The sequence below is a fragment of the Felis catus genome, chromosome D4 (genome assembly GCF_018350175.1).
Source record: "Felis catus isolate Fca126 chromosome D4, F.catus_Fca126_mat1.0, whole genome shotgun sequence".
NCBI lineage: Eukaryota > Metazoa > Chordata > Mammalia > Carnivora > Felidae > Felis > Felis catus.
The window spans coordinates 89,533,529-89,560,679 of NC_058380.1; the positions used below are offsets into that span (position 1 = coordinate 89,533,529).

Consider the following 27,151-nt stretch of genomic DNA (forward strand, 5'->3'; position numbering starts at 1 on the left):
CCAACACGGGGCTTGAACTCGCAGCCCTGAGATCAAGAGTCACACGCTCTACCGCTCTACCGACGGAGTCAGCCAGGTGCCCCTGTGTTATGTATGCTTTTCCACAATAAGAAAAGTTACAGTAAAATAGGATGTCTCTGTGTTCACACTGGCACAGTCCTGGGAAGGCACAGACCAACACGCTCATTCATGGCCGTCACTTTGGAGAGGGCGATTGTGGAGATTTTGGTCTCTTTCTGCTTCTCTGTTTTCTACGTTTTTTGGCATGAGATTATATATTGCTTTTTTCATACTAAAAGACTTTGCATACAGGAAAACGTGGAGGAAAAAGAGATCAAACATTTAGGTAGGTATTCCTTTTGCGATTTGAAAAAAGAAATCTGTCAACAATAAATAACATGAAGGGGGGGGGGGGGGAATCAACGTCCTCAACCAAACAGAAATATTGGGAAATCAAGGACAACCTAGTGGTTTTGCAAAAACACCTCAAGCCGTGCTCCAGCTGAAAAATGCTCTGTGGAGCGGTCCCAAGGCCTTTTCTGCCTAACCTGTTTCTGGCCGGGCGGTGGACACTGGGGTCACAACCCTGAGGACCGGTGGGCGACTGGTCACCCGCACCCCTGAGCTGGAACTCCCGGGGAGGCCCGGGCACTGCCCTGTTAAAGCCCTAGATGGTTCTGATGTTTGCTGGCCTCCTTGGGAACCCATAACCCTGGGTTCCGGGAAATTACATTTGAAAAGCCTTTTTTTCTGCCAACGGGTGGCCTTATTCCTGTTTTGTTGGGATCCTGCTCTGTGCTTTCAAGTACAAGCAGGAACGAGGTCCGGAGGTCCTGCCTGTGGCCACACTCCGGGAAGCGGGGCCGTCACCCCCAGGGCGGCCAGTGGAAGACTGCGGTAATGTGCTAGACGGTTCGCCTCTACCACTGACAGCCCCACACGCTCTGCTGCGGAGGGACAGCGCCTTTGGCCTACAGCGTGTCATCACCGTGCCTCCACTGGGACAGGGCTTGGCTCAGGCAGGCTGAGTAACACGCCCAAGGTCACCCAGCTAGTCGCGTCTGCGGGACTGCGGCCCGAGGGCCCCTGCCCAGGAGGCCGTCTAGAAGGGGGCGCTCAGGTCCACACGGAGGGGAGATTGGGGCATGCGCCCCACAGGCCTTGCCCCTGAGATGGCAGACCGTGGACAGGTGGCTGTGACGTCAGAGAGGGCCGTTTCCCCGAGCCCCAGAGCGTCCCGTTAGCTCGGGACTCCGGTGGCATCGGCAGCGTGGGGACCGGCAACAGAACAGACCACCGGGCGGGCCCCGTCTCCCGGACCCCCCTCCCCAACCGCTTCGTCCGCACGGCAGAAGAGGCCTGCGCAGAATCCACAGCTGCTCAGGGGCTCATGAATTATGTACGGGCACCAGATCAATCCGTCAGCACCCTGTCAGGGAGGAATCAAAGACCCCGGCGGCCGGCGGACAGCTCTTTCTGCGAGGAGACACGCGCTTTCAAGGCCCGCCGAGGGGCCGCCGCCGAGAGCCCTTTGCCGGCGAGCTGGAGGAGCCCCGTGGGCGCTGTGCTCCCCGCCCCTCCCAAACGCCCCGTCTCTCTGTTTCTCTGCCAGGCGCGGGTTGGACAAATGTCTTTAAAGGCAGCGGAGGGGGTAACAACAAAAAGCCTGGGCCCGTGTGTTTGGAGCACATTCCAAGATGCTCCACGTGAATAACTGATGCCAGGGATGGGTTTGTCACGAGAAGGTCACCTTGGGCGGGGGCGGTTTCTGCCACAACATCACAAGCTTCCCGCAGAGCTGAGGAGATGGCCCCTCCTCGCCCAGATTACCATGCCAGTGCCAGGCCAGCCGAGAGGGGCTGCGGTTTGCTCCTAAACAAGGATGCTCTGCTTTGCTCGGTCCGGGCCCCAATGGACAACGCAGGAGGCATTGCAGTGTCCCCGGGAGGTTGTAACGAATGGCCACAGACTGAGCAGCTTAGGACAATAGAAACTTCTGCTCTCACCGTGCAGGTGGCCAGAGTCCAAAGTGTTGGCAGAGGGGTTCCTTCGGGAGGCTCTGGGGAGAATCCATCACATGCCCCTCTCCCGGCTTCTGAGGCATTCCGTGGTCTGTAGATGCATTGCTCTGGTCTCCACCGCTGTCCGCAACGGTGTTCTGTCCTTCATGTTTCTGTATCTCTCTCTTTTCATTTTATTTTTTAAAAATGTTTGTTTATTTTAAGAGGGGATGAGGTGCAAGGAGAAAGAGACAGAGAGAGAGCGAGAGAGCGAGAGCAAGAGAGAGAGAGAGAGAGAGAGAGAAAATCCCAAGCAGGCTCCCTGCTGATGGCACGGGGCTTGATCTCACAAACCAAGGGATCATGACCTGAGCTGAAATCAAGAGTCAGACGTTGAACCGACTGGGCCACCCAGACGCCCCTCTCTCTTCTCGTTTTATAAGGACACCTGTCCTCAGATTTAGGGCCCACCCGATTTCAAAGTGATTGCGAGATCCTTATGTTAATTACATCTGCAAAGACCCTTATTCCAAATAAGGTTGATTCTGAGGTTCTGGGCGGACACATCTTTTGGGGGCCGCCATTCAACTCACTTCAGCGGGAGACCCAGCAGCACGAGAGACAACAGGGACAGGGCTGCCCAGCCCAATGGCTGCTGCGATCTCCTCCTTTTAGGGTACAGCTGGGCCCAAAGCCCCGCCCTCCCCTGACCCTCCCTCGCCCACACCCTGCATGCCGCTTGGTCCATGGTTCTCAATCCTGCTGGGCATCGTGTGTTGTAACTGTTGAAACCTCCCCAAGTGACTCTAATGCCCTCCTGGGACCGCCCACACTCTCTCTGCAGAGGCTGTTCCCTTTGCCTAAGGTCTATAGGTTTTCATCCGGACCTCTGTTCAGCGGTCACTTCCTCGGGGATGCTGTCCTGACTTCCCTGCCCGGGTCTTCATTCCCCATTAAATGCACCACATACAGCTCCTTCACCAGATGCAGCCCAGCGAGAATTTTCCACTGGTATCTGTGACTCTTCGTTTTAGTCAGCCTCTTTTATCAGATAGAATGCCTTGGGCCACAAGTAATAGAATATTCTGTGAAAAGTGGCTTTAATGATCAGGGCTTATTGTTCTCACATGATTAGAAACTTGAGGTTGATTCAGGAGCTCAGTGATAGCAGTAAGGACCTAGCATCTTCCTATTTTTCCACTTCCCCAGCATGATGATAACATCCTCACCTCATGGAGACAAGATAGCTGCCGCAGCCCCAGACATCACATCTCCCCACAATAAGGTCCATAGGGAAGGAGAGGAAAATGCTACTCCCTACTATACTTGTTAAGGATGCAAAACTTTCCCAGAGGTCCCCAACAGACCTCAGGTCCCAAATGACAGAACTGGGCCACCTGCCCATGCCTCCATGTAAGGAAGTCTGGGGAGGCAGATGTTTGGCATTTTTAGCCTCTAATTTGAGAGATGGGCTCTGACAACAAGATGGTGCAGGCAGGACAGTGTCTCATGGGTGGGTCACCCACAGTGTCTCACCTCCCAGACTGCAAGTAGACTTCCTTAGGGGAGGAGCTGGCCTCAACCCGCACCCTTCTGACCCCAGCCCCTGGCAAGACCGTGGTGCTCACCAAATATGGGCGGAGTTTTGTTTTCCTGGCCCACCGCTGATTCTCCAAGCAGTCTTGTGTTCCTTTAGAGCAGGGGGCATCCTCTGGGCAAGCACATGGCCCCTCCCCACCCCCCAGGGGGTGCACTCCTGGGGGGCCGCTCTGGCTAACATGAAGAAGAGTAGAGAAGGGTCCGTGAAGGGAAAGGGGGCGCCCAGAATCAAAAGCAACACTAAACACCCCAGACCCACTAGGAGGTGATTATAAAAAACACCAAGAACCCAAAACGAAACCAAAACAGAAAGCGACGATGTTGGCGAGGATGTGGGGAAACTGCAATCCTTGGGCCTTGCTGGCGGGGATGGAAAACGGTCGGGCCACCGTGGAAAACAGGGTGACAGCGCCTCAGGAGGTAAACACAGAACTGCCATCGCATTCAGCAATTCCAGCTTGGGGTATTTACCTCAAAGCTTTGAAAGCAGGGATTTGAACGGGTACCCGCACGCCCACGTTCCCAGCGGCACTATTCACAACAGCCAAAAGGCGGAAGCAACCCGAGGGCCCATCCGTGGATGGTGGGTGAGCAAAACGTGGCACGTCCGTCCGTGGCTTCGGCCTCAAGACGGAAGGAGGTTCTGACTCGGGCGGCAACGCGGATGAGCCTGGAGGATGTTACGGGAAGTGAGATCAGCCAGTCGCCAAGGGACGCGCACGGTAGGATTCCCCTTCTGTGAGTAGGCGGGGCGGTCAAGTTCCCAGAGCCGGAAACAAGAGCGGAGGGACGCCAGGGCGGGGGCCTGGGGGGGGGGGGAGTCAGTGTCCACTGGGGGCTGAGTTCTGGCGTGGGAAGACGAGTTCTGGACAGTCGGGGGTGAGGGCTGGATAGCAGTGCGAGCGGACTTAATGCCCCGAAGTGCACGCCGGAACATCGTTATAATGGTAAATTTTAACAGCTCCCCTGTTGAGCCCCTGGATCACTGGGCACAGGGGTGGATGTGCCAGGGAGCGATCTCCGGCTGCTGTGGCCTGGGTCTTGCGTCCATCCCTGGGCCAGGGGAGCCTCCGGGGACGGTCCCTTAGACAGAGTAAATGTGTTTGTGCTTGGGGGTGTCCCAAAGCAACATCAGGGTGCTGCCCCACAAAAGCGACCAGGGCTGGGCGGGGAGAGAACTAACAGCACCTGGAATCTAGGGCTTGGGGTGTGTTTGTGAGGCCGGCTGTCCAGCCCACCTGGGTGCTGGGGTGGGGGAGGGACTGCTGGTGGGACCTCCCGCCTGACCTGCTCTGCCTGCTTCATGGAAACTAAGAACGGTGTTCTCCTCTGAGAGAGAGAGAGAGAGAGAGAGAGAGAGAGAGAGAGAGAGAAAGCAGGGGAGGGGCAGAGAGAGAGGGAGACACAGAATCCCAAGCAGGCTCCAGGCTCTGAGCCGTCAGCACAGAGCCCGACGTGGGGCTTGAACCCACGAGCCGCGAGATCGTGACCTGAGCTCAAGTCGGACACTCAAGAGACTGAGCCACCCAGGCGCCCCTCAACTTGCTTCTTTTGATGGCGGCTCTGGGGAGGTGAGTTTCGGTGATCCGGCTCCTCTAAGAGAGGCCCACGCGGTGCTGGCTTCCAGACATGGCGGACGCTCCCGCCAGCAAATCCATCCATCATCGCGTGCAAGCGGCCTGCCTCCTAAAGGCCACGTTATGAGAAGATGCCAATAAGAGTATTTACATTTCCCATGTGGCATCAGGGCAGCCGCGTGGAAGCATCTGCTGAATGTGGACTTTTCGCCCCACGTCCCCGTCTGCTCCTTGATCCCTCTTCATCGATTGTAGATTGAGCCCAGCTCGGGCAACCAATCGCCAGGGGGTTGGTGGGCATGGTTTTCCTTCTTTTAATTTTCTGTATCAGGTTTAATTAAACCCAGGTGTGCCTGACCCTGTCAAATCGTATCAAAACGGGTCTCCCTGCTGCATGAGGGAAAACATCAGCATAAATTATTGATTAATCTTCATTCAAACTAATCTATCAATGACTTGCTCTGGCTGGGTGGACCCGGGGAGCCCTCAGACATTTCAACGCAAACAGCCTCCGGAAGCTTCACTTCAAAGAGACCGGAGACGTTCAGTAGCGGGCGGCGGTGGTGGGTGCTGCCCCGGGTTCCTGGGGGTGCCCCCCCGCGTCAGCAGCGCCTATGATGTGTCCCTCCGGCCAGCGAGCTCCATCTGGTGACAGCTCGGGGTGGGGTGACACAAACAGACACACGTCCACAACACGCAGATAGAAGTCGCCGAGCGCCACGGCCGAGGTGTTACGGAGTGACACAGGTCATCACACAGACACCTACCGCAGCAACATGGAGTCTAATGTTTACGCTGCATCGAGGAAGACATAAGGGACAGCTTTATGCTGATCAACCTGAAAATTAAACGAAGTAGAAAAGAGTACTTGACAAACACAGCTTATCAAAACCACCCCAAGGGGGGAGGGGGAAACCCCCCCCCGCCTCTCAAAGATATTGAATCCAAAATTAAAACTATGTGACAAAGAGATTTTCCCATGGCTTCACTGGCGAATTCTGCTCAACATTTAAAAAAGAAATCACCCTGACCTCACGCAACACTTCCCGGAGAATCGGGGATGAAGCGGTGCTTCCCAAGCTGTTTTACGAGGTTGTCGTCACCTTCACGGTAAATCCCGACAGGGACGTTACACAGCAAAGGAACATTAGAGATCAACTGTCCTCATGAAACCAGCCACAAAAATACTCGACCAAATGTTAGCAAATCAAATAAGACAGTATTACAGCCAAGTGGCATTTAGTTCAGGAATGCAAGGTTGGCTTCACATTCAAAAATCAATCCTAACAAGACAAGAAAAAGGAGAGAGGATCATCGTCTCCACGGACGCAGAAAAATTACTTGATGGCACTGAATACCAGCTGTGAAGAAGGAAGCTCTCAGAAAAGTACATTTGGAGGGAGCGCCCGTCACGGGATAAAAAATACACACTAGAAACCCGCAGCAAACGTCGTACTGAGAAGTGGGTCCTACAGCCTGAGACTGGTTTCCCGCCGTCACTGGTTTTCTTCTACGTGGTCCTGGCCTTCCTGACCAATGCGAATGAGCAAGACAAGAAGTGTAAGGACGGGAGGAAAAAGAACCGCCATTGGGTTGTAGATGGTATCATCGCATGCGTTAAGGTTCTAGTCGAATCTACAACGCACTACCAGGGTCAGTAAGTGAATCCAGCAGGGCTGCAGAAACAGCACCAGGGCCGCTCTGGCTCCTTCCTTGTTCCAGAAACAAACGAAAAGGAAAGGAAATAGGATACAGGAATGAAATACGGAGGAATCGATCGAGGGAAAGGCACACGGGACCCACCGCGAGGCTGAACGAAGCCTGGAGGCCACCCGACAGCACCGTATCCATGCAAGTTTCCTGTCCGGGTCTGTACTCCAGTTCCGCTAGACGTCACTGCGGCGGGAAGAGGCTACAGACCCTGTACTATGTCTGCCCCTCCCTGTGAGTCCACCATTACCTCAAAATGCAAAGTCTTTGGGGCATCTGGGTGGCTTAGTCAGTTGAACGTCTGACTTCGGCTCAGGTCGTGATCTCACGGTTCATGAGTTCGAGCCCCGTGTCGGGCTCTGTGCTGACAGCACAGAACTTGCTTGGGATTTTCTCTCTCCCTCTATCTCTGCCCCCCCCCCCCCCATCTCTCTCTCTCCTCTCTCTCTCTCTCTCAAAATAAATAAATTAATTAAAAAAAAAAGATGCCAGTCATATTGGATTGGGGACCCACACATGACTTCATTCTACCTTAATTACCTCTTTAAATTAAAAAAAAAAAAGTTTTAAGTTCATTTATTTTGAGAGGGAGAGAGAGAGTGCGCACAAGCCAGGAGGGGCAGAGAGGAGAGATAGAATCCCAAGCAGGCTCCGCACCATCAGCGCAGAGCCCGACGCGGGGCTCGAACTCACAAACTGTGAGATCTTGACCTGAGCCGAGACCAAGAGTCAGACGCTTAACTGACCGCACCATCCAGCCTGAACTGGCTCTTTAAAGGCCCATCTCCAAATAGGCACATTCTGAGGTCCTGGGGGTCAGGATGTCACCATCTGAACTCGGGGAGAGGCGTAGTGCAGTCCGTGGCATTATCTTCTCTAAGCAACGAGAGACTGAAAACAACCCACACGCCCACTGGTGGGGGCTTGGGGGACGCACCTGACACATGGGGAGCATGTATGAGATGGCACATCAGCCAGTTATTTATAAAGGGATAGAAACATATGTTTACGAACAGTTAAAGGTGCTCACAAGATGCCCGTGAGGGAAGAGAAAAATCTGGATCTCTATCGGCAAGGGTTTGATCAAAATAGTAATCGTGCTTCCTTCTGAGGATTGTGATTATGAGGAATTTTTATTTCCTCTTTGCGGTATTTTTTATTTCTCGCCTTTTTTTTTTAAACTTTTAAAAAAATGTTTATTTTTGAGAGAGAGAGAGAGAGAGAGAAAGAGAGAGAGAGAAAACACGGAAGGGGCAGAGAAAGAGGGAGACACGGAATCAGAAGCAGGCTCCAGGCTCCGAGCCGTCAGCACAGAACCCCACACGGGGCTCGAACCCACAAACCGCGAGATCATGACTTGAGCCGAAGTCCGACACTCAACAGACTGAGCCACCCAGGCCCCCCTCTCGCCTTTTAAAATAACGAACATGTAATATTTCTTTGATAACTTAAAAAAAAAAACCAACTTGTTAAAAAAGACCTTTACGGCACATTTTACCGCCCTGGGAATTCACCAGAGGAAACCGCGAAGAGAATCCCAGCAACTGGTAAGGTTGTCGTGTGTCAGCCGAGGGAACAGCTTCTCGCTGACTCAAATAGAAGGGTAGTGGGGCTCACCGCCTCGCCGGAGGAGGCCTGAGGACCCAGCTCGGCCAGCGGCAACGGTTCAGTGACATCACCACTGCCACCGGGCCCTGTCACTCCTCCCCCGGAGTGTCACTGCCCATCAGCAGGACCGATTCCGCAAGGTCCTTGCTTCTCACGGCCCAGCCCATCGGGGCGGGTGCTGCCCCGTTCGGCTCTGCCAGCTGGAAGCTTCCGGCCGACCCACAGAGGGGCTTTGGGTGTCGGCGAGCAAACAAAATGGCACCCTCAGCTCTTAGGAACTAAGAGCAGAGATCAGAAAACTATGGGCCCGCGGGCGAAATTCGGCCCCACGCCTGTTTTTGTACAGCCCATGAGCTAAGAAGGTGAAGACTAGCCGGACACGTGAAAATTTTGGGAAGTGCACATTTCAGTGTCCACAAAGCGTTATTGGTACACAGCCACGTTCGTTTGTTTACGTATTGTCTACGGTTGCTCTTGCACAATGATGGCAGAGTCGAGCAAGTTCAACAGAGACGTGCACCGTTAAGTACTGGCAGTCTTGGCTCTTTGCAGAACGTTTGCTGACCCCTGACCAAGAGATCTTGGGGGGCTCACGCCCCGGGCAGGAGGTGAGACGGCTTCCCCGAGCTTCTCATTCTCATTGCCAGAACTCCTGCTACCGGCCCGCTTCTGTACCTTGTTTTCTAGCGCTTTCCTCCGGAGCTCTTAGTTTCTGCATTCTCGGTCTCTGCTTCCACGCCGGTCCTGCCTGCTCCCGGCCCTTCCTCTCTCCGTATCTTTTCAGCTCCTCTCTCTCCGGCTGGTCCAGCCTATCCAGGCAAGGCTTCTCACACCAGGGCCCTCGCCACTGTTCGTGCGCCCTCAGCCGCGGCCAAGGCGGGAGCCGCGAGATAGATACGCGGTATGGGTGTCCACGGCTGTCCACGTACAAGGAGAGGTTTCCCTTCGGAGATGCTGGGGCGTGGACAGATATCACCACGTCCAAGCAAACCACGAGGTGATGCATACCTGTGACGTCTGCCTGAGCACATGCCAAGAGTGGAGGAGAGCCACCCCAGGCTGTCGATGGTGTGACAGTCGCCCCTTCCATGTACTGAGCCATCCGCCCCTCACACGCCTTGAGAGGCAAACAGGTGGCGCGGCCAAGCCTGTCGCCCTCTCCTCCCGGGCACCCAGCTGGACACACTTCCCAGCCTGCCTCGCAGTCTGGGGAAACCATGCGCTGAATTCCAGCCATGGAATGTGTGTGGCTCCCAGACTGGCCCGTGTGAACTCCTGCTTCCTCTTTCCCAGCATCTGCCAGCCGGACTTGGACACCAGGAAGCAACATGTAGACAACGGCAGAGAGCCTTCTAGCCTGGGTCTCTGGGTCACTGCGTGGAGCAGAGCCCTCTTGGCTGCTGACTGCACTTTTCGTGAGTGCGGGAGATTAAAGATGGTCACAGACTCTGTGCACTTCTCCCTCTGAAAGGAGAGGTCTAAATCTCCTCCCTTTATTTTTTATGTTTTATTTATTTTTGAGAGAGAGACAGAGTGAGAGGCGGAGGGGCAGAGAGAGAAGGAGTCACAGAATCCGAGGCAGGCTCCAGGCTCCGAGCTGTCAGCGCAGAGCCCGACGCGGGGCTCGAACCCACAAACCGTGAGATCATGACCTGAGCCGAAGTCCGAGGCTCAACGGAGCCACCCAGGCGCCCCTAAACTTCCTCCCTTTAAATGAGAGGCCTTGTTACTCCTTTGGCCAACAGAATATAGTGGCAATGACCGTGTCTGGACCCACTAAGCTTCCTGTCTCTTGGGAGCTCCCAGCCGTCTTGTGCAGCGTTCATCCTGCTGAAGAGACCACAGAGAGAGGCCACACGGCCCCTGGGAGACCCTGGGACTACACGAGAGGGAGAGGGCCTCTGCGTCAAGGCACCAGGCTGGCGAGAAAAGCCGTCCTGAAGTCTCCGGACAGATTCAGCCACGAGCTGAATGCCACGAGTGATCACAACCGAAGCCACATGGAACAAAGATCACCCAGCCAAGCTCCGCCTGAATCCCTCACCCACAAAATCGTGAGATTGAATAGAATGGCTGCTGGTTTACGTTGGTTTTCAAAGTACCTATTTAAAAAAAAAAATAGGGGCGCCTGGGTGGCTCTGTCGGTTAAGCGTCCGACTTTGGCTGAGGTCATGATCTCACGGTCCGTGAGTTTGAGCCCCGCGTCGGGCTCTGTGCTGACAGCTCGGAGCCTGGAGCCTGCTTCAGAGTCTGTGTCTCCCTCTCTCTCTGACCCTCCCCCATTCATGCTCTGTCTCTGTCTCAAAAATAAATAAACCTTAAAAAAAAAAATAATAATAAAGGCGTAGACAAGCAGAGCAATGAATGAGAAATACATTTCTATTGTGTTATGGCATTAATATTTGGGGGTTTGTCTGCGAGCTGGTGTTACCTTAACTAATTCGGGGGATGCTTATTACGCCCGTGTTACGGGTGAGGCACAGGATGTCCAACTAGCTCGCCCCAGGTGATGGGGAAGGCGGGAAGAGGGAGGACTCCACTCCAGGACGTCTGACGGGGCTGGCTCATCGGGCCAACTCTGCTCCTGGCTGATTGGCCGGGCCTGGCTGCTGGGTACATCCCGGTTTAATCTCCCCGTGCGCGTTCCGGGGACAGTTCTTTTCAAGGTGCATCACCTGTGCGCACGAGAGGCAAGCCCCGCTGTGCCAGCACGCTTCAAGCTGGTGCTCAGGGTCAGCGACCATCCCCCCACCAAAGCCAGTCCCCAGCCAAGTCAGAGGGTGAGGATCCTCTGCCGTGGGGGAGGGGAGGAATCAGGACCTGCCCTTAACACCCCGGTCCTTGTGCGACGGCCATGTCCCATCTGGGGTATTTTGTCTGTTGCCCATTCTTTGACATCGTGAGTTCTCTTCCCACTGGGGAGGTGAGCTGTGGGTCCTCTGCCTGGGCCTGGATCCCCGGACCCCTGAGCCGGGCAGCCTGCCTCTCCCCCTGGGCTCATGCTGGCCGCCACCCCCTCCCTGTCCCCCTCACAGGCGTGAGCAGCCTCGGCCACCTGAAGATTTGCAGGGGGCCTGGGGACAGACAGAAGGTGTCGCCGCCCTCCCCAGCACACAGCCAGGCCGAGAGGAAGGTCTGCGCAGCTGGAGGGCGTGTCAAGAGAGCCTCTGGAGGGAGAGGCTGTCCGTCAAACCCAAAGGATTTTTAGCTGCAAACTTTATCAGAAGGAAGGCAGTGTCAGACCCGAGAGGCCCATCGTCTATCACGAGGCCGAGGCTCCTCTGGAAAGAGGGGAAGGAACCCCAGAAGGGCTGGAAGGGCCACCGCCTGGCTGGGGGGGGGGGGGTGCCTCCCCTCCCAGAGCTTCTGAAGGAGCCAGAAAGCACAGCGGTGACTCAGGGACCGGAGGCTCCTGACCTCCAGCTTGTCAAAGTGAAGAAGCGAGCCTTTCTGCCTTGAACAGCTGTGTCCTCTTCCCCCTTCATCAGAGCGGGTCCAGCGTCCGTGCCCTTTCTCTCGTCCCGGGCTGTGGAACCTTCTGGGTCCTGGATCCCTTCGGTGCAGGCTGCCGGCCCTCCCCCACGTGACACAGGTTTGCCAATGATGCCAGGTTGCCTGTCACAGAGCCCCGGAGCCGGGAGAGGCCGCTGGGGTCCAGGGACCCAGCTCAGATGGCCTCCCTACTCTGCGGGGCACCACAGGGCTTCCCTGCTACCCTGCCTCCTCTCCTTCCTGGACACTCTGGCCTCTGGTCGGGGGCAGCGGGTGTACCAGGCACGTGGGGCAGGGCACCCCGTGATGGCCGCTCTCTTCGCAGCTTCCTAGAACAGCCTGCGGGTGTCCCACGGACGCTCATGCCCCAGTTCTTTTGTTCAAAGCTCATCTGTCCTTCCAGGCTCATTTCAAATGCCATCACCTCCAGGAAGCCCTCCTTGATACACAGGGCCCTCTCCTGAGCTCCCTGGAGCCCGCTGTCTGCTCCTCCCCGAAGGCCCTGTGACCCCACTGGACTGGATGCATCCTGAGGGAAGGACCCATGCCGGAAGCAGCACAGCTCTGGAGCACACAGCCCTGTGGTGGGACCCTACCTCCTCTACTTTTTAGCTTGGGACCTGGGGTAGGTCCCTTATCCGTTAGCGGGCAGTGAGACTGTGGGCAAGGGGAAGGTTCCCCTAGAGATGTGGGAGCCGGGCGACCCCGCTGGGCTCTGGGCCACAGGGACCTGAACTCAGGGAGGGCTGTGGGCACTGGGGTGGGGGTGAAGGATGTGCCAGGGCTGGGTGGGAGGGAGGAAGGGGTCCCAGGTTCTGGCCTGTTCCATGGCTTGGGGACCCCAGGAGCCAGGCAGGCCTTAAGCTGGAGTTGGCCGAGCCGAGTGTCCTGCTCCGACCTCGGCCAGAGCCGAGCTTGGGGGTGAAGGCCAGGCACAGCTTTGGGGCGCCTGTCCCCCGTTTCCAGTTCTCCGGGAATGCTGCTTCCCAGTGACGGAATCTCACTGGAAGCTGTCAGCCCGTGTCTCCGTACCTTCCCTTGGTTCCCTGGACCCGCGGCCTCAGGGAGCCCCCCACCCCCGAGCAGCTGAGAAACAGGAAGCAGTTTTGTTCCGCACGATGGGCTCGCAAGGGGAAAACACTCACAATAGCTTCGTGAGAGAATCTGGCTTTTATGACAACTGATTACCCGGTGGCCAAAACAGATCTGGTATTTCACTTCCTATTTCCCCCACTTTGTCTTCTTAAAAAAACCCAAAACAACCACACATTTCGAAAGCCGGGCTCCTCTGGAGGTGGTTCGGGATGGAACCAGCCCTGTGAGCACATCCCACGTCCCTGTGTAAAATGATGCTGGTTTTGCCAAGGACAAACGCACCGTTTTACTTCCCTCTGGAGGACATTCCGTGTCGGCTCGGAAACCAAACCTGGAGCTGGGCCGACAACGCAAGTGCTTTGCTTTACACGGATACCAAACTATCGTCGTGGCCGTGACCCGTAGCGGTAACAAAACAAGAACAGCTAGCAATCGGCGGTTCTCTGCATGTTCGTTGAATCTACACAAAATCTAGGTATCCCTTCTGTCGAGGAGGCCTCCGGCCTGTGCTTGGTTGCCTCTCCCGACGGGGAACTTACTACCTCGAGCAGCTGATTTGTATAAACAATTGCAGGTGTATGTGTCCAGTGTCCTCCCAGGGGGTGCTGGTGAGTGCTAGACCTCTCTTGCTTTCAGATAGCGCTCCTGGTCGCAACGGGTCGCAACGGACTCTGGCACCTTCTACGGGCAAGGGTAGAATTTGAGAGACGTCTGACGCTCCCAGAACTGTTAGGAGAAGGAACGAACGGCAGAAGCCAAGGCTGGCGGGGCGGCTGGAAGCACAGCGGGCCTCGAGGAAGAGCTGGGAGGCTGCGGCTGCTGGCCCTCCGGAGTGGCTGCGTGTTCCTCTGTCCCTGAACCTTTGCTCCATTTCCCTAGAACCCAGAGGCGGCCTCCGACGGGCTGAGCCAGGCACATGCCTTGCCTTGGTTGGCAGCTGGTGGTTGGTGGGGAAGAGGAGAGGAGGGGAGGGTCAGGGTCCTTCTCGGCCGAGCAAGGTGGGTGAACTCGGGCTCCCAGGCGACCCACACGGCACCCATTTCCTCCCCGCTTGCTAAGCTCACGGAGGCCAGGGAGTCACGTTGGCAAGGTTTTACGTGACCTCCCCTCTCCCTCCTTGGCACGGCCTCCGCCCCTCACCTCAACTACTCGGAACCCATAAGAGCAGCGGCTTATCTGGAAGGGGCAGGAAACGACCTGTAAATGCAGTGCCCACACCGCATGAGCCCCGGGGGCTCATCCCAGGATCGTTTCTCGTGGTTTTGGCTTCCTGTGGGGCCGTGTTTCTCGACGGTCTCCGCAAACCCAACGTCTTGGTACCAAGATGGGCCTCGACAGCTGTGTCCTTCTCTCTTTCCCGAGGTCCGGCAGCAAGACAAGCCAAAGACCCACGTGGCATCTGTCCCCGTGGGCCAGCAGGGAGGAGCCAAGCATCCCAGCCTTCAAGGTAGACGGAGATGTGACACGGGGAGGAGAGTCGTACTACCGGCTGGCCTCACCTGCTTTGTGGAAGGGGAGACTCAGAAGGGTAAGGGGGCAGCCAGGAGATCAGACAGAGCGCGGTGCCCGCGCCTCAGGGTACGGGAGGGCCAGTCACCTCAACTCCATCTTTAAAATCCCACTCTTCAGCTGGAGAGGCAGCGTGGCGGTAGCTATGAACTTGCACCTTGCAGCCAGGGAGACGTGTGACAGCATCTGGGCGGTGACTTAAGCTCTCTGAGCCTGCTGTCTTCTCTGCAAGAGCAGCTCAGGGCCCTGCCGTGGGGGCAGGGCCGGATCGCAGAGACGAAAGGCTCGGGGGCGGCAGGGACCTGCCTCGCCGAGTCCGTGTTCTTTGAGGGTAACTGGCATCCGGAGACCGAACGAGGTGGGGCGGACGGGTCCGACCATTGTGGACCAATGCAGGACACTCAGGCAGACAAGGAGTGTCCTGAGCTGACCGGCGGGGCTGGCGGAGGCCTCGTGGGGCCTGAGTCCCCGGGTCCGCCACTCCCTCTGCCCAATCCTGCTTCCGCCCTCCCCTGTCCGCGGCCATTGATGGATAATAACGCCTTGTCGCCCATCTCAGCACCTGCTTCCTAAGAACACAACCTGCTGCCACGGGCATGTGGGTGGCAAGCCCTCGGTGAGCTTGCCACATGACATCCTGTTACCACCCTACGTCCTGTGACCACGTGACGTCCTGTTACCACCCTACATCCTGTGACCACGGGACGCCCCGCGACCACGTGACGTCCCGTGACCACGTGATATCCGGTTACAACGCGACTTCCGGTTTCCACGCTGCTATTACTATTCCTAAGCCTATCTCAACTCGGAAGTCAGGTTGGAAGACAAGTAGATGAATTCGAAATTGGGTGGAAACGAAAAGCCAGAGGCCCGAACGAGCAGAGATGGCCAAAGCCCGGGTAAAACGTCCCGTCTGGGATGGGGATGCTTAAGGCATCTGTCCTCAAAAAGGCGGAGGCTCAGCCCCGGACCCACACTGGCAGTTAGAAATGCCCATAAGTTGAGGTAAGGAAGAGGATCAGAGAAGGAAGAGGTTTAAATGGGAGGTGACGTCATCGGTCACATGGGTGGCTTCCGAGGGTTTGAGTTGGGGCACTGGTGATGTTTGGAGAGGCAAGTTGTTCTGAGCTGAAATGCCAGCTTCTTTCCTGACGCCCTTGTCGGTGTCACCGCCCATCCAAGTTCACGGGTGGCAGGGTGATGACGTCTCCTACTCCCCAGCACATACAGCTGCATGAATCAGGGCTGGGGAGAGTGGGAACACGGACCAGAATATCTCTTGGTATTTAGTAATGGTGGGAAAGGACATGGGTGGGAAATCGAAGAACTTTGCCGCGAAATGCCTGGTGAGAGCTATTCTCAGAGGAGTCGGTGTTGTAAATAAGTCCCACTCCATCCTCCCATTAACCCCTTGAAATTGGCTGTGAAAAGATCTTGCTTGGCGACGGTCAGAGAACCATCAGTGGCTCCTCCGGGAGCTGGAGGGCAGGGATGGCTCGGGCCGCACTTGGGGGAGGGTGAGCTGCAGACAGATGCAATCGTGGGGGAACCATCGGTGTGTGTGTGTGGGTGGGTTGGGGGGGACGGATCAACGGTGAGGCTTTTCCGCCTCTGGGTTTCCCTTTCAGGAAAAGGTGCGCAGCCCAGAATATGCTGGGCTGCCCGGGGGAAACACAGTGAGGGTGCGTGAATGCAGGGGCGGCCCTCTCTCTGCCTCTGCTTCCAGAAAAGGCGCTCCCTTCCTTAGCGCGGACTTGCAGAAGGGCCTCCGGGAAGCGGGCAGCCGTGCTGTGCCGTCCTTGGGGTGTGGAGCCACAGAAACCACCGAGACCAACCCCTCCGGCAGCAGAGGTGGCCCCCTGTTCCATCCTGGATCCAGGCAGTGGCACGGGGCCCCGCCAGGGAGCTGGGGACAAGCCCCTCGTCCTGGGGTGCGAATCCCCCCCACACCTGGCACCAGTTTCCCTCTCCTGCTCCCAGCCACCCAGGAGCGAAGGAACACACTGGCAGGTTTTACAGGGTGGCCCCTGAGGCCTGAGCCAGAGGTGAACTCAGGGCTCCCTCATTCGGGCAGGACGCACCCACTAGAGGCCAGACCCGGAAGAGGGGCTGCGGATGCATGGGCGACGGTCCCCGCCCTTCCGCACACGGGGAGCACAGGACCACGCTGCAGGGCACTGCACGGGTAGGCGGGGTGCTCTCAGAGGGGAGACGCCCTCTCCCACGTGAGCTGGGGAAGGGAGAGGGCAGGATTCACCCGCAGCTCAAGGTGGGGAAGGACAGCCAGGCTGGGAGACAGCTGCGCCCTGGAGGAGCCCGGGAGGGTTGGGCAGACGCCAAGAGGAGCGCAGTGTTTGAAGGAGGAGGTGACTGAGGAGGCTGGCAGGTGTCAGGCAGGGACACTAGGTTATGCCAGGTTTGCAGCACCCGCTGTGGGGTCCTGCTTGCTCTCCCGGACCCCTCGCCCGGGGTGGGGGGGGGAGGCCACGCCAGCAGGACACTCCAGAAGCATGGCGGAGGCGCCCGCTGGCGAGGAAGGGGGACCTCCTGCTGACAGCCGTGTGGGCGAGCGAGGAATTGTATCCCCCAGCCCCAGCCAGGCCTTCCGGGGACTGTCCCTGCCATTCTGATGGAAACTTCCAGAGACTCTGAGGCAGAGCAATGCAGCAAAGACACTCCTGAATCCCTGACCTGCAGAAGCTGTGATGTATTCAAGGTTTGTTCCTTAAGCCACTAAGCTTTGGGGCAATTTGTTACACAGCGATGACAACTAATACTGAATTTAGTTGTAAAAGTTTTTTTTTTTTTTTTAAGTTTATTTTGAGAGAGAGAGAGAGAGAGAGAGAGAGAGAGAGAGAGAGAGAGAACACATGACTGGGGAAGGGGGGAAGGGGCAGAGAGACAGAGGGAGAAAGAGAATCCCAAGCAGGCTCTGCGCTGTCAGCTCAGAGCCCAACGCAGGGCTTGAACTCATAAACCGTGAGATCATGACCTGAACTGAAACCAAGAGTTGGATGCTTAACCCACTGAGCCACCTATTTCATTTTAAATAGGTCCTCAGTCATCAGAGGGGATCTGTAGATGCTTGATTTCAAAATACAGCCTCCAAGTATTCTATTTCGGTGACAGGTGTCGCGGGCCCGGTTTCTGGTAAGTTCATCTGCTGATTACCCCCACACCACAAGGGCGGGGGATGCCGGGGTCCGTGGAAGCATCTGCCCGATACGTTGTATCGTGCACGGGAGGCACACGGCGCAGGGAAGGAAGGAGCAAGGCCCTGGAGTCAGAAAAGGAGAGCTGTTTGCTGTGACTTGATGGCTTAATCAGCCGATCGATACTGTTCGCAGGGCAGAGGGAGTGGGGAGCTGAGATGAAAAATGCATGAGGGGCCGGGGGGGGGGGGGCTGGGAGGAGCACAGAGAAAGCCGGCCTGCTCTATTTGCCCAACGCCAGCCAAGAAATTAAATCGGCACAGAGGCCACGGGCAGCCACCGGGCTGACTGCAGCTGGGAGCGCACGCGCACAGCTCCTTTCTCGTCATGAGGCAGAAACGCGCTCATTAAATCGCTTTTCCTGACTAAAGATGGATTCAGTAACCTTCGGCGGGGTGAAACACCAAGCAGACACCAAAATCGTGCGGGTCTCGAGAGACGCTGATGGAATCGGGGTGTTAATGATCTTGGGGCCAGCAGCGAACGTGACACAGGAGGAGGAGAGCTCTCAGCACGGGCTGGGCCTTCCGTGCGCCTGTGACTAACACCACGTCCGGGAACAAAAAATGGCAATTAACTGGAACTCTCAATTAGCTCCTGGGGAAGGTGAGAAAGACACAGGAAAACCAGCTCAGACTGAGGACTGTGTAAAAAAGCCAACTTCCGCCGGCCATCCTTGGATCAATTCGGGTCAAATTCAGCCGTGACGCGGGGGCCAGAACAATGACGGCTTAGCCGAGATGGCCTAGCTGTCGCCCACATAAAAGACGACCGGGGAGGGAATGCCAAAGTTGCCAGAGAGCCAGACTCCCTCTATCTTGCTGTTCTGCCATCCCCAGCACGTGGCTTCTACCTCGTGGTCTGTGACGGCTGCCTGAGTGCCAGCCATCATGTCCACGCTTCAGCCGGGAGGGAGGACGGGACAGAAACGCCCTCCCACCTCTCGCCATCCCCTTAGGAGCCCCTCCTAGCAGTGATACGTAACTAGAGTCACATGTCAACGGTCACTCCGATTTGCAGAGGAGCTGGGACGGGAAGTCTTTATCCCAGGCTCACAGGGGGAGCGCTATTAGAAGGAAGAATGGAAGTGTGGCTGTTGGGAAGGCAGAGGGCTCTGGCATGTCCTGCGTCAGAACACATTCAAATGGAAACGATGTCTCCAGTCAACACAAGACACTGACCTGAGTGCACTCAGGGGAGGGGGAGGCTGACGATAGGGGCGCGTGAACCGCCCTGGAAGGGGCAAAATGGAACATGACAGAATGTTAAAAGTACATGGAATTAGTCATGTAAATCGTGACATTTAAGTCATGATGCTATTCGTGCTACAAAGTGTAAAAACGCTAACCTTTATCCAGACAGCAAACAAAAACGTACCCTGACCGCATCTAAGTAATCAGCAATCCGGCTCGCCCTCAGAGCCCCCATATTTTAGTCACACTGTGTGTACCGCTCGGCAAGGTCCTCCGTCTGGACCCTGGGCTCCACAGCCCGCGGAAAGGTTTTCCGTCAATCCCCTTAACCCTCAGCTAACCATGAAGCAAGCCATCAAAAAAGCTTAGGTTCGGAACAGCACCTACTATGTGCTTAAAACCTACTGGGGTAACAGACAGACTGATCCAATACTCGCAGGAATAAACAGAGCATGTCCGGTGTGTTAAGGGCCAAGAAAGCCAGGGACAGGGGCGTGTTAGTTAGGACAGGGTTAGGCCGTAAGCGACAGAGACAAGGTAGCAGCAGCTTCAGCAACACAGTTTACTCTTCTCGTTCGCTGAGCCCGGAGGTGGGCAGACAGGGCCGGCGTGGAGCCCATCAGGCATCGAGTCTGTTCTACCTTGTTCTGCACGTGTGGACTCCATTCCCAAGCCCCCTTCCTGGTCTAAGGGGCCTCCATTCCCAAGACCGCTTCATGGTCCAAGATGCCAGTTCCGTATCCCATGGCACTGAAGAGGAAAAGAGACCGCGGGCGGGCGGGGGGGGGGGCCCTGTCTGGGCTTTCAGACAAGCTCACACATTTTTGACACCCCTCTGAATCAGAGCGGGGTCTGGGTCCCCTCCCTTGAATCTGGGCCACCTTTAGTGACAGGCTGACCAAAGTGATGCTATATAATTTCCCAGGCTAGCGTAGAAAAGACGATACAGTGTCCACACGGTTTTCTTCGGACGTTGATGCTCGGGGCCCAGCTCCATGTGGTGGAGAGGCCCAAGGGAGGGGGGAACCAAGGCCCAAGGGAGCCCCCGGAGAGGGCTTAAAGGGGCGCGAGGGAAGGTTCCCAGGAGGAGGGGGTAGGGGAGCCTGTCGTGAACGTGGCGCTGGTCAGTGTGCAGCAGTGGAGTGTGATAAAGCAGAAACCAGGGCACCTGCCCCAGGATGCGCGTGTCCCCCCGAAGGAGACGTCGAGGCCCGGTGCTTCGTTTCTTCCAGCTGTCCACGGCAAGACGCAAGAGGCACAATGGGTTAAAAAGGAAACTTTTCCATTTTTAATTGAAAGGAAAATGCAAAAGAGCCGTAACTTGCCGGGTTTGAAAATAAAACCGTTTTCTCATTCCCGGCTTCTCCAGATGGCAAAGGAATCTCCAATGGAAAACCTGGCCTCCGGGCAAAGATCGAGCCCAGGCTGGGAACGGAAGATCCTTTGCAATACCGCAGAGGCACTTAACACGGTGCCTCCTTTTGCCAGCCACCAGCTTACTGCCGCTTGGTTCCGAGTTCGTCCTTCATCGCCTGGTCTAGAAGATGGATCGGGGGGCCCTTTAAATGGTTCTCTGCCCACTGGCAGGGTGTTCAGCACTGACAAGCGTGTGTCTGTGTGTGGAGGGGCGGGCCTGGGGCTAAGAATGGCCAGGGCTCTAACTGAAGCACGTGGACTGAGGAGGGGGTGAGGGGTCGTTCTCCAGGGGCAAGGTGACGTTCATTTTATCCCAAGAAGGGTGACGCCACCAAGGCGTCTGGATTCTTGGCATCGTGTGCTCCCGCAGGGCGGGTGCCGTTCACAGACACGGCTCGTGACGGGACGGCATGGCTGACACGTGCCTGGTGGCCTTGGGGCACCGAGGCATCGGGCTGCAGAACCCCCGGCCTCTCTGCCTCGAGGAGCGGTTCGATGTGTTTTGCAGCTTAGCTGGAAATGCTAGTGAAAGCCCTTTGCTCTGGACGACTACAGGCTAGGTTCGGATCATCGGTATTTATATTCTGAGAAAGGAGGCAGGCTGCTCTTGTTCCCCGGAGCCCTCAGCCCTTCCCCCTGCGGAGCGAGCAAGGTGCCTTGGAGCCGGGGGCAGAGGGTGTGGCCTGGGATCCCTCACGGAGGGCGGAAGACAAGTTACACGGCGTCACACACGCACCCACTCAAAGGCTGTCCGGGGCTCTGCGGGCCCACGGCCAGGACTCGGCCGCGCGGGGAGCTGGTTTCTCTCGCTGGTGCAATCTCACGACCATCCCTTGGCTATGGCCCCCAAGTCTTTGGAAAAATCTAGAACTACCCGCCAGCTTCCTCATTAGCTCCCTACTCTTTTATGCTCCCAAGTTTTCCTGAACTTTGCCGGTTTGCAAACTAATGGAAAGAAACAGGAAGGACAGCAAATTAACTATGGCCTTTTGGCGATCATTAATTTGACCAACTACCCTTTGGAAATGAAAGGCCAGCTCCTATTAGCTTTAGGGGCATCGAGTGCAAAGTCAAATATCAAAAGGCCACGGCAAAAGAGGGGCCCCGTCCTAATCAAGGCAGGGAGGTGCGGCGCATTCGCAGAAACGCAGATAGGACTGGGAAATGGGGCGGTGTCCTGTGAGCCTGACATTCTCTTCAGAACACTTCCACTCCTGAGACGGGGTCTTACATCTCTCGTGCTGAAGATTACGAGAAGGTCCCGACGTACCGCTGAGGCCGTTCCGCAGTGTCTGCAGAGGGCAGGCCACCCCACGGCATTGCCATCAAATCTCTGGATTCTTCTCGGAATCTCATCTTTGTGGGAACGAGAGACGGGAGGGGGTCAGAGAGGCAGGAGACGGAACAGGCCCCCCACGGACGACTACGCCCCCAGCATCCACGCTCGTGCCTGCACTGGAGTCGCTGACAAGGCTGCCTGTGCCGTCCGGCCCTCTCCCATTCGACGTGCGAACCGTATCCCGGCGACAAGCACCGGTATGCAGTAGGCGCACAATAAATACCTGGCGTGGTCCTTCACAGGACTCGTGCGCCTGCCCGGCCAAACGACTGGCCCGATTCCCAGATGAATCCAAGCTCACGGGGACCACGTAACTGGCCCACGGTCGCCTGTCTAGGGGCAGAGCAGAAACCCGAGCCCGGCTTTCTTTCTCTCGTCAACATCTGGCAAAGGTTACTGAGCGCCCGCGCTGTGCGAGGGGACAGACCAGTGCCCCGGACAGACGCAGTCCCTGCCTTCCGGGAGCTGACACTCTCGTGGGTGTCAAGAGGGCGCGGCTGACGGCATCCAACGCGAGGGCTGCTCGGAAGAAACGAGGAAGGGGGCGGGAAGGGATGGGGATCACTCCCACAGCGAGCGGTCGGGGGACGCCTGCCCTGTAGGGTGACTCTCCCCGGAGAAGGAAGGGAGCAAGCCCGGGTGACATTTTCCGTGGTCCCCTTCAAATCGAAGCAGAAGACGATTTGGACTCAAGCTAACAGATACGGTAGCCGTAGACACGGTAATCTTTGCCACCCATCGAACACTTCCTATCTGTGGCCCGTTTCCAGGGTATTTACATGATGTGTGGGGTAAACGACTCCGGCAGTTATTTGAGAAAAAAACAAACCTAAATCTCGGTGATTTGCCAGAATAAAAGGTTTGAACGTTTACTTCGCTCACACAAAACCCACCGTGGGGGCTCCTGGCGGGGAGGCTCACCCGGGCAGCCAGCTCTTCTGTGGGTCCGGACCCGGGGATCCGGGATCTTTCCATCTTGCTCCGTCGCCGCGTGTCACTTCTGATGCCGCCTCAGAAAAGGCAGAGAGAGGAGGGCAAACGCAGGCCTTCTTTCGGCCACCTCTGAAAGGGACACAAAACTGGGGTGCACACCCCGCAGCCCCGCTTAGACGCAGGGGGGCCAGGAAATGTGGTCTGTCGGGTGCTCTGGGGCAGGAGATGGTTTGGACGGGCATCGGCTTAGCGATCGGGAAGAGAGAGAAAGTGCGCGAGCATGCGCGAGCGCCGTGTGGCTTTCGGGAGAAAGAATGTCTGGGCTGAGAAGAACAATCCAGAGGCCGGGGGCGGGGAACTCGCTGGCGCTCCCGGGAGGGAAAGGATCCTGTTCTGGAGGCTCTTTCCACTCCAGGCCCAGGGCCCCCCGCCCCTTCCATGTTTGAGGATGGTGTCCTCCCAGAGGAAGGTGACAGGAAGCATGAGGCCCAGCTGACGGGTGAGGACAGCCCCTGTCTTGAGCACGGGCCCACCGCAGTCTGTGGGCTGGTGCTCCACCCCTCCCTGGGGTCCTGGAGCAGGCGCTGAGGGCAGGAGGGGAAGGGGGGAAGTCAGCTGGTGTAAACGGCTTCCACATCCAACAGACCCTGTGCCCTCCTTTCCCCCTCCCAAGGCACAGCCGTCAGTGTGGGCTCTCCGGGTGGCCTGGCGGTCCAAGAGGCTGGGAGCTGTGTGTGGGGAATCTCCCCCAGGAAGCCCTCCCGGATTCCCTCCAGTCGCCTCACACACGCTTGCTTAAGCGTCAGGACTCGGCACACTGCCACGCATCCGACCACAGGCACGAACCGCCTGTCTTCCGGGACAGGGAGGGCCGGAGCTCCCCTGGTATCAGACTGCCCCTGACAGAGACGCTTCCCTGAGCACTGCTACTGGGCTGTCACTGCCAACGCTTTCATAACCTGTGCCCCAGCGGGATCTATTTCACCCTGACACGGTAGGCCAAGTGGTGTCCCAAGAAGTGTCGGGGAAGTGGAAAAGGCGTGGGCTGAGGGCCGCTTGGCTGTGGTCCTCGCCGTCGCTCACCTGCCGGGTGAGTGAGGACGGGTCTCCAGGCCTTGGACGCTCTGACGGCCCATCAAGTGCACAGGCTGAAACAAAAGGCAGCTAAGGTCGCTGCCAAGATCGGAGATCAAGATCGCTGCCAAGATCAAGATCGGAGATCTACACGGGGCTGTAAGTCAAGACAGAGGGAGAGTGAGAGGGAGAAGGAGAAGAAAGAAGAGGAGGAGTGGGGTGGGACACAGAGGCGGCAACAACGTTCCTAACGGCAGAATGCTGGTCCCCTAAAACCCAAACAAGTTAGACTTGACACCAAAGGCATGATGCGTAAGTGGAAAAAACGGACAAACGGGACCTCATAAGAAGTGAATATGTGTGCTCTGTGAAAGATCCCCTTAAGAGGATGAAAGGCAAGCTACAGCCCGGGAGAAAATACATGCACGTCACATGACCGACACAGGATCCGCACCTAGAATGTAAGAGGAACTCCCAACGCTCAACAGTAAAAGATCATCCAAGTGGAAAATGGGCAAAACACATGCACAGACCTTTCACCTGGGCTGATACACACATGGTAAATAAACAGGCCCACGACCGGCTCCTCAGCAGCGTTAGCTATTTGGGGGTGGGGGGCCGGGGGGGAGGTTTGCAAATAAAAAGCACACTGAGCTGGTGCCTCACACCTGTCCAGTGGCTAAAACAGGAAGTGGCGCCGACGCCAGATGCCGGTGGTGATGTGGAGAAGCCGGATCCCTCAGACTGCTGGCGGGGAAGTCAAGTGGCACAGCCACTCTGGAAGATGGTTTGGCAGTTCCTTTAGAGCTAAAACTGGACTTATGGGGTGGCCCAGCGATCGTCCTCACAGGTGTCCACTTCCACGCAGACACGTGCGCACAATGCTCCCGGCAGCTTTACCCCGAAGAGCTGCAAGCCGGAGGCTCCCAACGTCCCCGCGTGGATAAACGGTCGAGGTGTGGTGACACACGGCATGGCATATTCCTTAGCGATGAAGAAGAGTGGTTGGCTGATATGCACAATGACCTGGGTGAGCCACAAGGAGATGAGGCTGAGAGACAAAAGGCAACCTCAGGAGGAGACGCGGTGCATGATTCCAGGCATGTGACGCCAGGTGACCAAGACGGTCACGGAGATGGGGAACGGATCGGTGGCTGCCTGGGGACAGGGATGGGGAGAGGAGGCGTGCATGGCTAGAAAGGGGTAGGACGAGGGGGTCTGGACCGTGGCGGTGGTTCCACAAAGCGGCACCAGGGCAGAGGGCTACACACAGACACACACAAGGTGTGTGGAGCTGGTGACGTCTGGATGAACTCTGGGCACTGCACCAACGTCAGCTACTGTAGATGTGAACACCGGGGAGGGGTGGGGGGTGGCTGGCGAAGGGCACACGGGCCCTCCCGTACAGATCTTTGCAACTTCCCCTGAACGTACAATTACTGAAAAATAAAAAGCTACAGGAGGCCAACAGGAGACTCATGGTCTAAGCTGTGGCCATCGGACACTGGAAGGCCATCGCAACCCAAAACTCAGGACAAAGCAAATAAAACAAACGGGACCCCGAGGGCAGTGTCACTCCCGAGGCAGGAAGAGGTTCGGGACAGGCTGCTGACCATCCACCAGAACAGGCTTGCTTCCCTTCAGAGAGAGTTTCTGCCGGACCCACGGCCGCCCAGTTAGAGACCACATTTCCCAGGGGCCCTTGCAGCTGGGTCTGCCATGTGACTGAGTTCTTACTAATGAAGTTCAAGCGGAAATGACACGTGCCAGTGCTGGGTCTGGGTCTTACAACATTGGGCACGTGTTCCCACGTATCCTTCCCTTGTAGTGAACTTGGAAGGGGCCAGTGGCCCAGCTGCCACCATGCAGACCGCGTCCTAGGCCAGGCGGTAGGGCGATAGGGTAGGAGGAACAGGATCGCTGAGTGGCTGCACCCAGCGGAACAGTCCTTTAATCGGAACCGCCTCCCCTTGGGGGTTCAGGGCAAGAGCAGTGTCCACATTTTTTTAAAATCTTTTGTTTTTAATGTTTATTTTTATTTTTGAGACAGAGGGAGACAGAGCGTGAGTGGGGGAGGGGCAGAGAGAGAGGGAGACACAGAATCTGAAACAGTCTCCAAGTTGTCAGCACAGAGCCCGACGCGGGGCTCGAACCCACGAACCGCGAGATCATGACCTGAGCCGAAGTCGGACGCCTAACCGACTGAGCCATCCAGGCGCCCCCGAGAAGGGTCTACGTTCTTTAAGCCACTGTATTTTGGGGCCTCTGCACTAGAGCAACTTAGCCTTTGCTAAACGGGAAAAAAAGAAAGCAGGTTTCAAAACAGAATACGGCATGATCCTATTTTTGGCAAAAAAATGGGATGCGCACAAACATACCCATATGAGGGTCTGGAAAGAGATACAGCAAAATGCTCTGTTAATTATCTCTGGTGGGTGGGAATTATGGCTATTCTTTTCTTTGCTCGTCCACATTCTCTTAATTTTCCATAAAAGGAACACATGCGTCCCTCTAGTAATTAAGAAAGCAAGCCGACGGGAGACAACAGAGGTAGGAATCAGGGAACTGGGACAGTGCAGTTAAGTAACAGTCCATCCCACGGCGTGGGGGCTGATGAGGTTCGCTGGTGTCCCAGGCCGGCTCCCAGGCTCCTGGCCTCTGTCCTCCTGCCTCTCTCCCTGAGCCCTCTTCTCTCACCGCCCCCCTGTCCCCCCCGCCCCGAGGGACACGTCACTCTTTTGTCTCTATCAGGCTTGGACAAGCACGGTGCCACTGAAGCCGGCTGCCGGCAGCACCCGCCAGTTCAGCCAGCACCAAACCACAGCTCGTATGGTCCCAGAGGACGGCCAATCTCCAGTGGAAATTTCAAACTCAATTGGCACAGAGACAGGCTGGAGCTGTCCCCGAGTAACTAATCATCTGAAAGCTGCCGAGATGGCGCTTTACCTGGATGTGCTCGTGAACTCTAAGGTTTGTCTCTTCCAGCACTAATGACAGGGAGCGGCCAACCTGCAATTTAAAATTCAACTTGAAAGTGATTTTTGAGGTTCCTTTCCGCTAACTGAAGGAGCCGGGGAGGGGATGGGAGCGGGGGGGAAGGATGGCAGAGACGGGAGAAAGAAACCCGCCTGTCCTAGAAAGTGAAGCCTGATTATTCCCCCGAGCAGGTGCAGACAGACCGCAAGGGCTTGACGGCAGGCAGGCTCGCCCACAGCACCCCTGCGCCGGCTCGTCTTCGATGCGTGCGCCGGGCAGGCCTGAATGAGCTCCGAGCAGGTGCAACAGAATCGGCCCACCCTTTCCTGTCAGATGCAGGACAATTAAAGTTCACCGAGATCATCCTGAGCAGAGATGCAGAGGCCGGGAGGCGCAGACAAGCAAGGTGAATCGTTCT

General features: G+C 56.7%; 1 protein-coding gene and 1 long non-coding RNA gene across 6 annotated transcripts in view; one reads left to right on the forward strand and one right to left on the reverse strand.

Annotated features, from left to right (window-relative positions):
* The window catches only part of MED27 (mediator complex subunit 27), a 249,192-nt gene that overhangs the window by 17,454 nt on the left and 204,587 nt on the right, over window positions 1-27,151 (reverse strand). Inside the window, exons 8-9 of one of the 4 annotated variants that reach the window (XM_045043257.1) lie at window positions 26,704-26,766; window positions 20,257-26,047 (exon numbers count right to left, since the gene is read on the reverse strand). The exons of the other annotated variants lie outside the window; for them this stretch is intronic. Coding sequence (XP_044899192.1) covers window positions 25,952-26,047; window positions 26,704-26,766 — 159 coding nt within the window. The 3' untranslated portion in view covers window positions 20,257-25,951. Of the gene's footprint in view, window positions 1-20,256; window positions 26,048-26,703; window positions 26,767-27,151 lie in introns of those variants that run through there. 4 annotated transcript variants of the gene reach the window in all.
* LOC123381654 lies at window positions 15,178-27,063 on the forward strand. 2 transcript variants are annotated; one of them, XR_006588938.1, is made up of 5 exons: window positions 15,178-15,595; window positions 16,317-17,306; window positions 17,644-17,740; window positions 26,509-26,727; window positions 26,925-27,063. It is a non-coding gene; the product is annotated as an uncharacterized LOC123381654 (long non-coding RNA). The 2 variants fall into 2 exon arrangements; XR_006588937.1 differs by lacking the exon at window positions 15,178-15,595 and having other exon boundaries at window positions 16,189-17,306.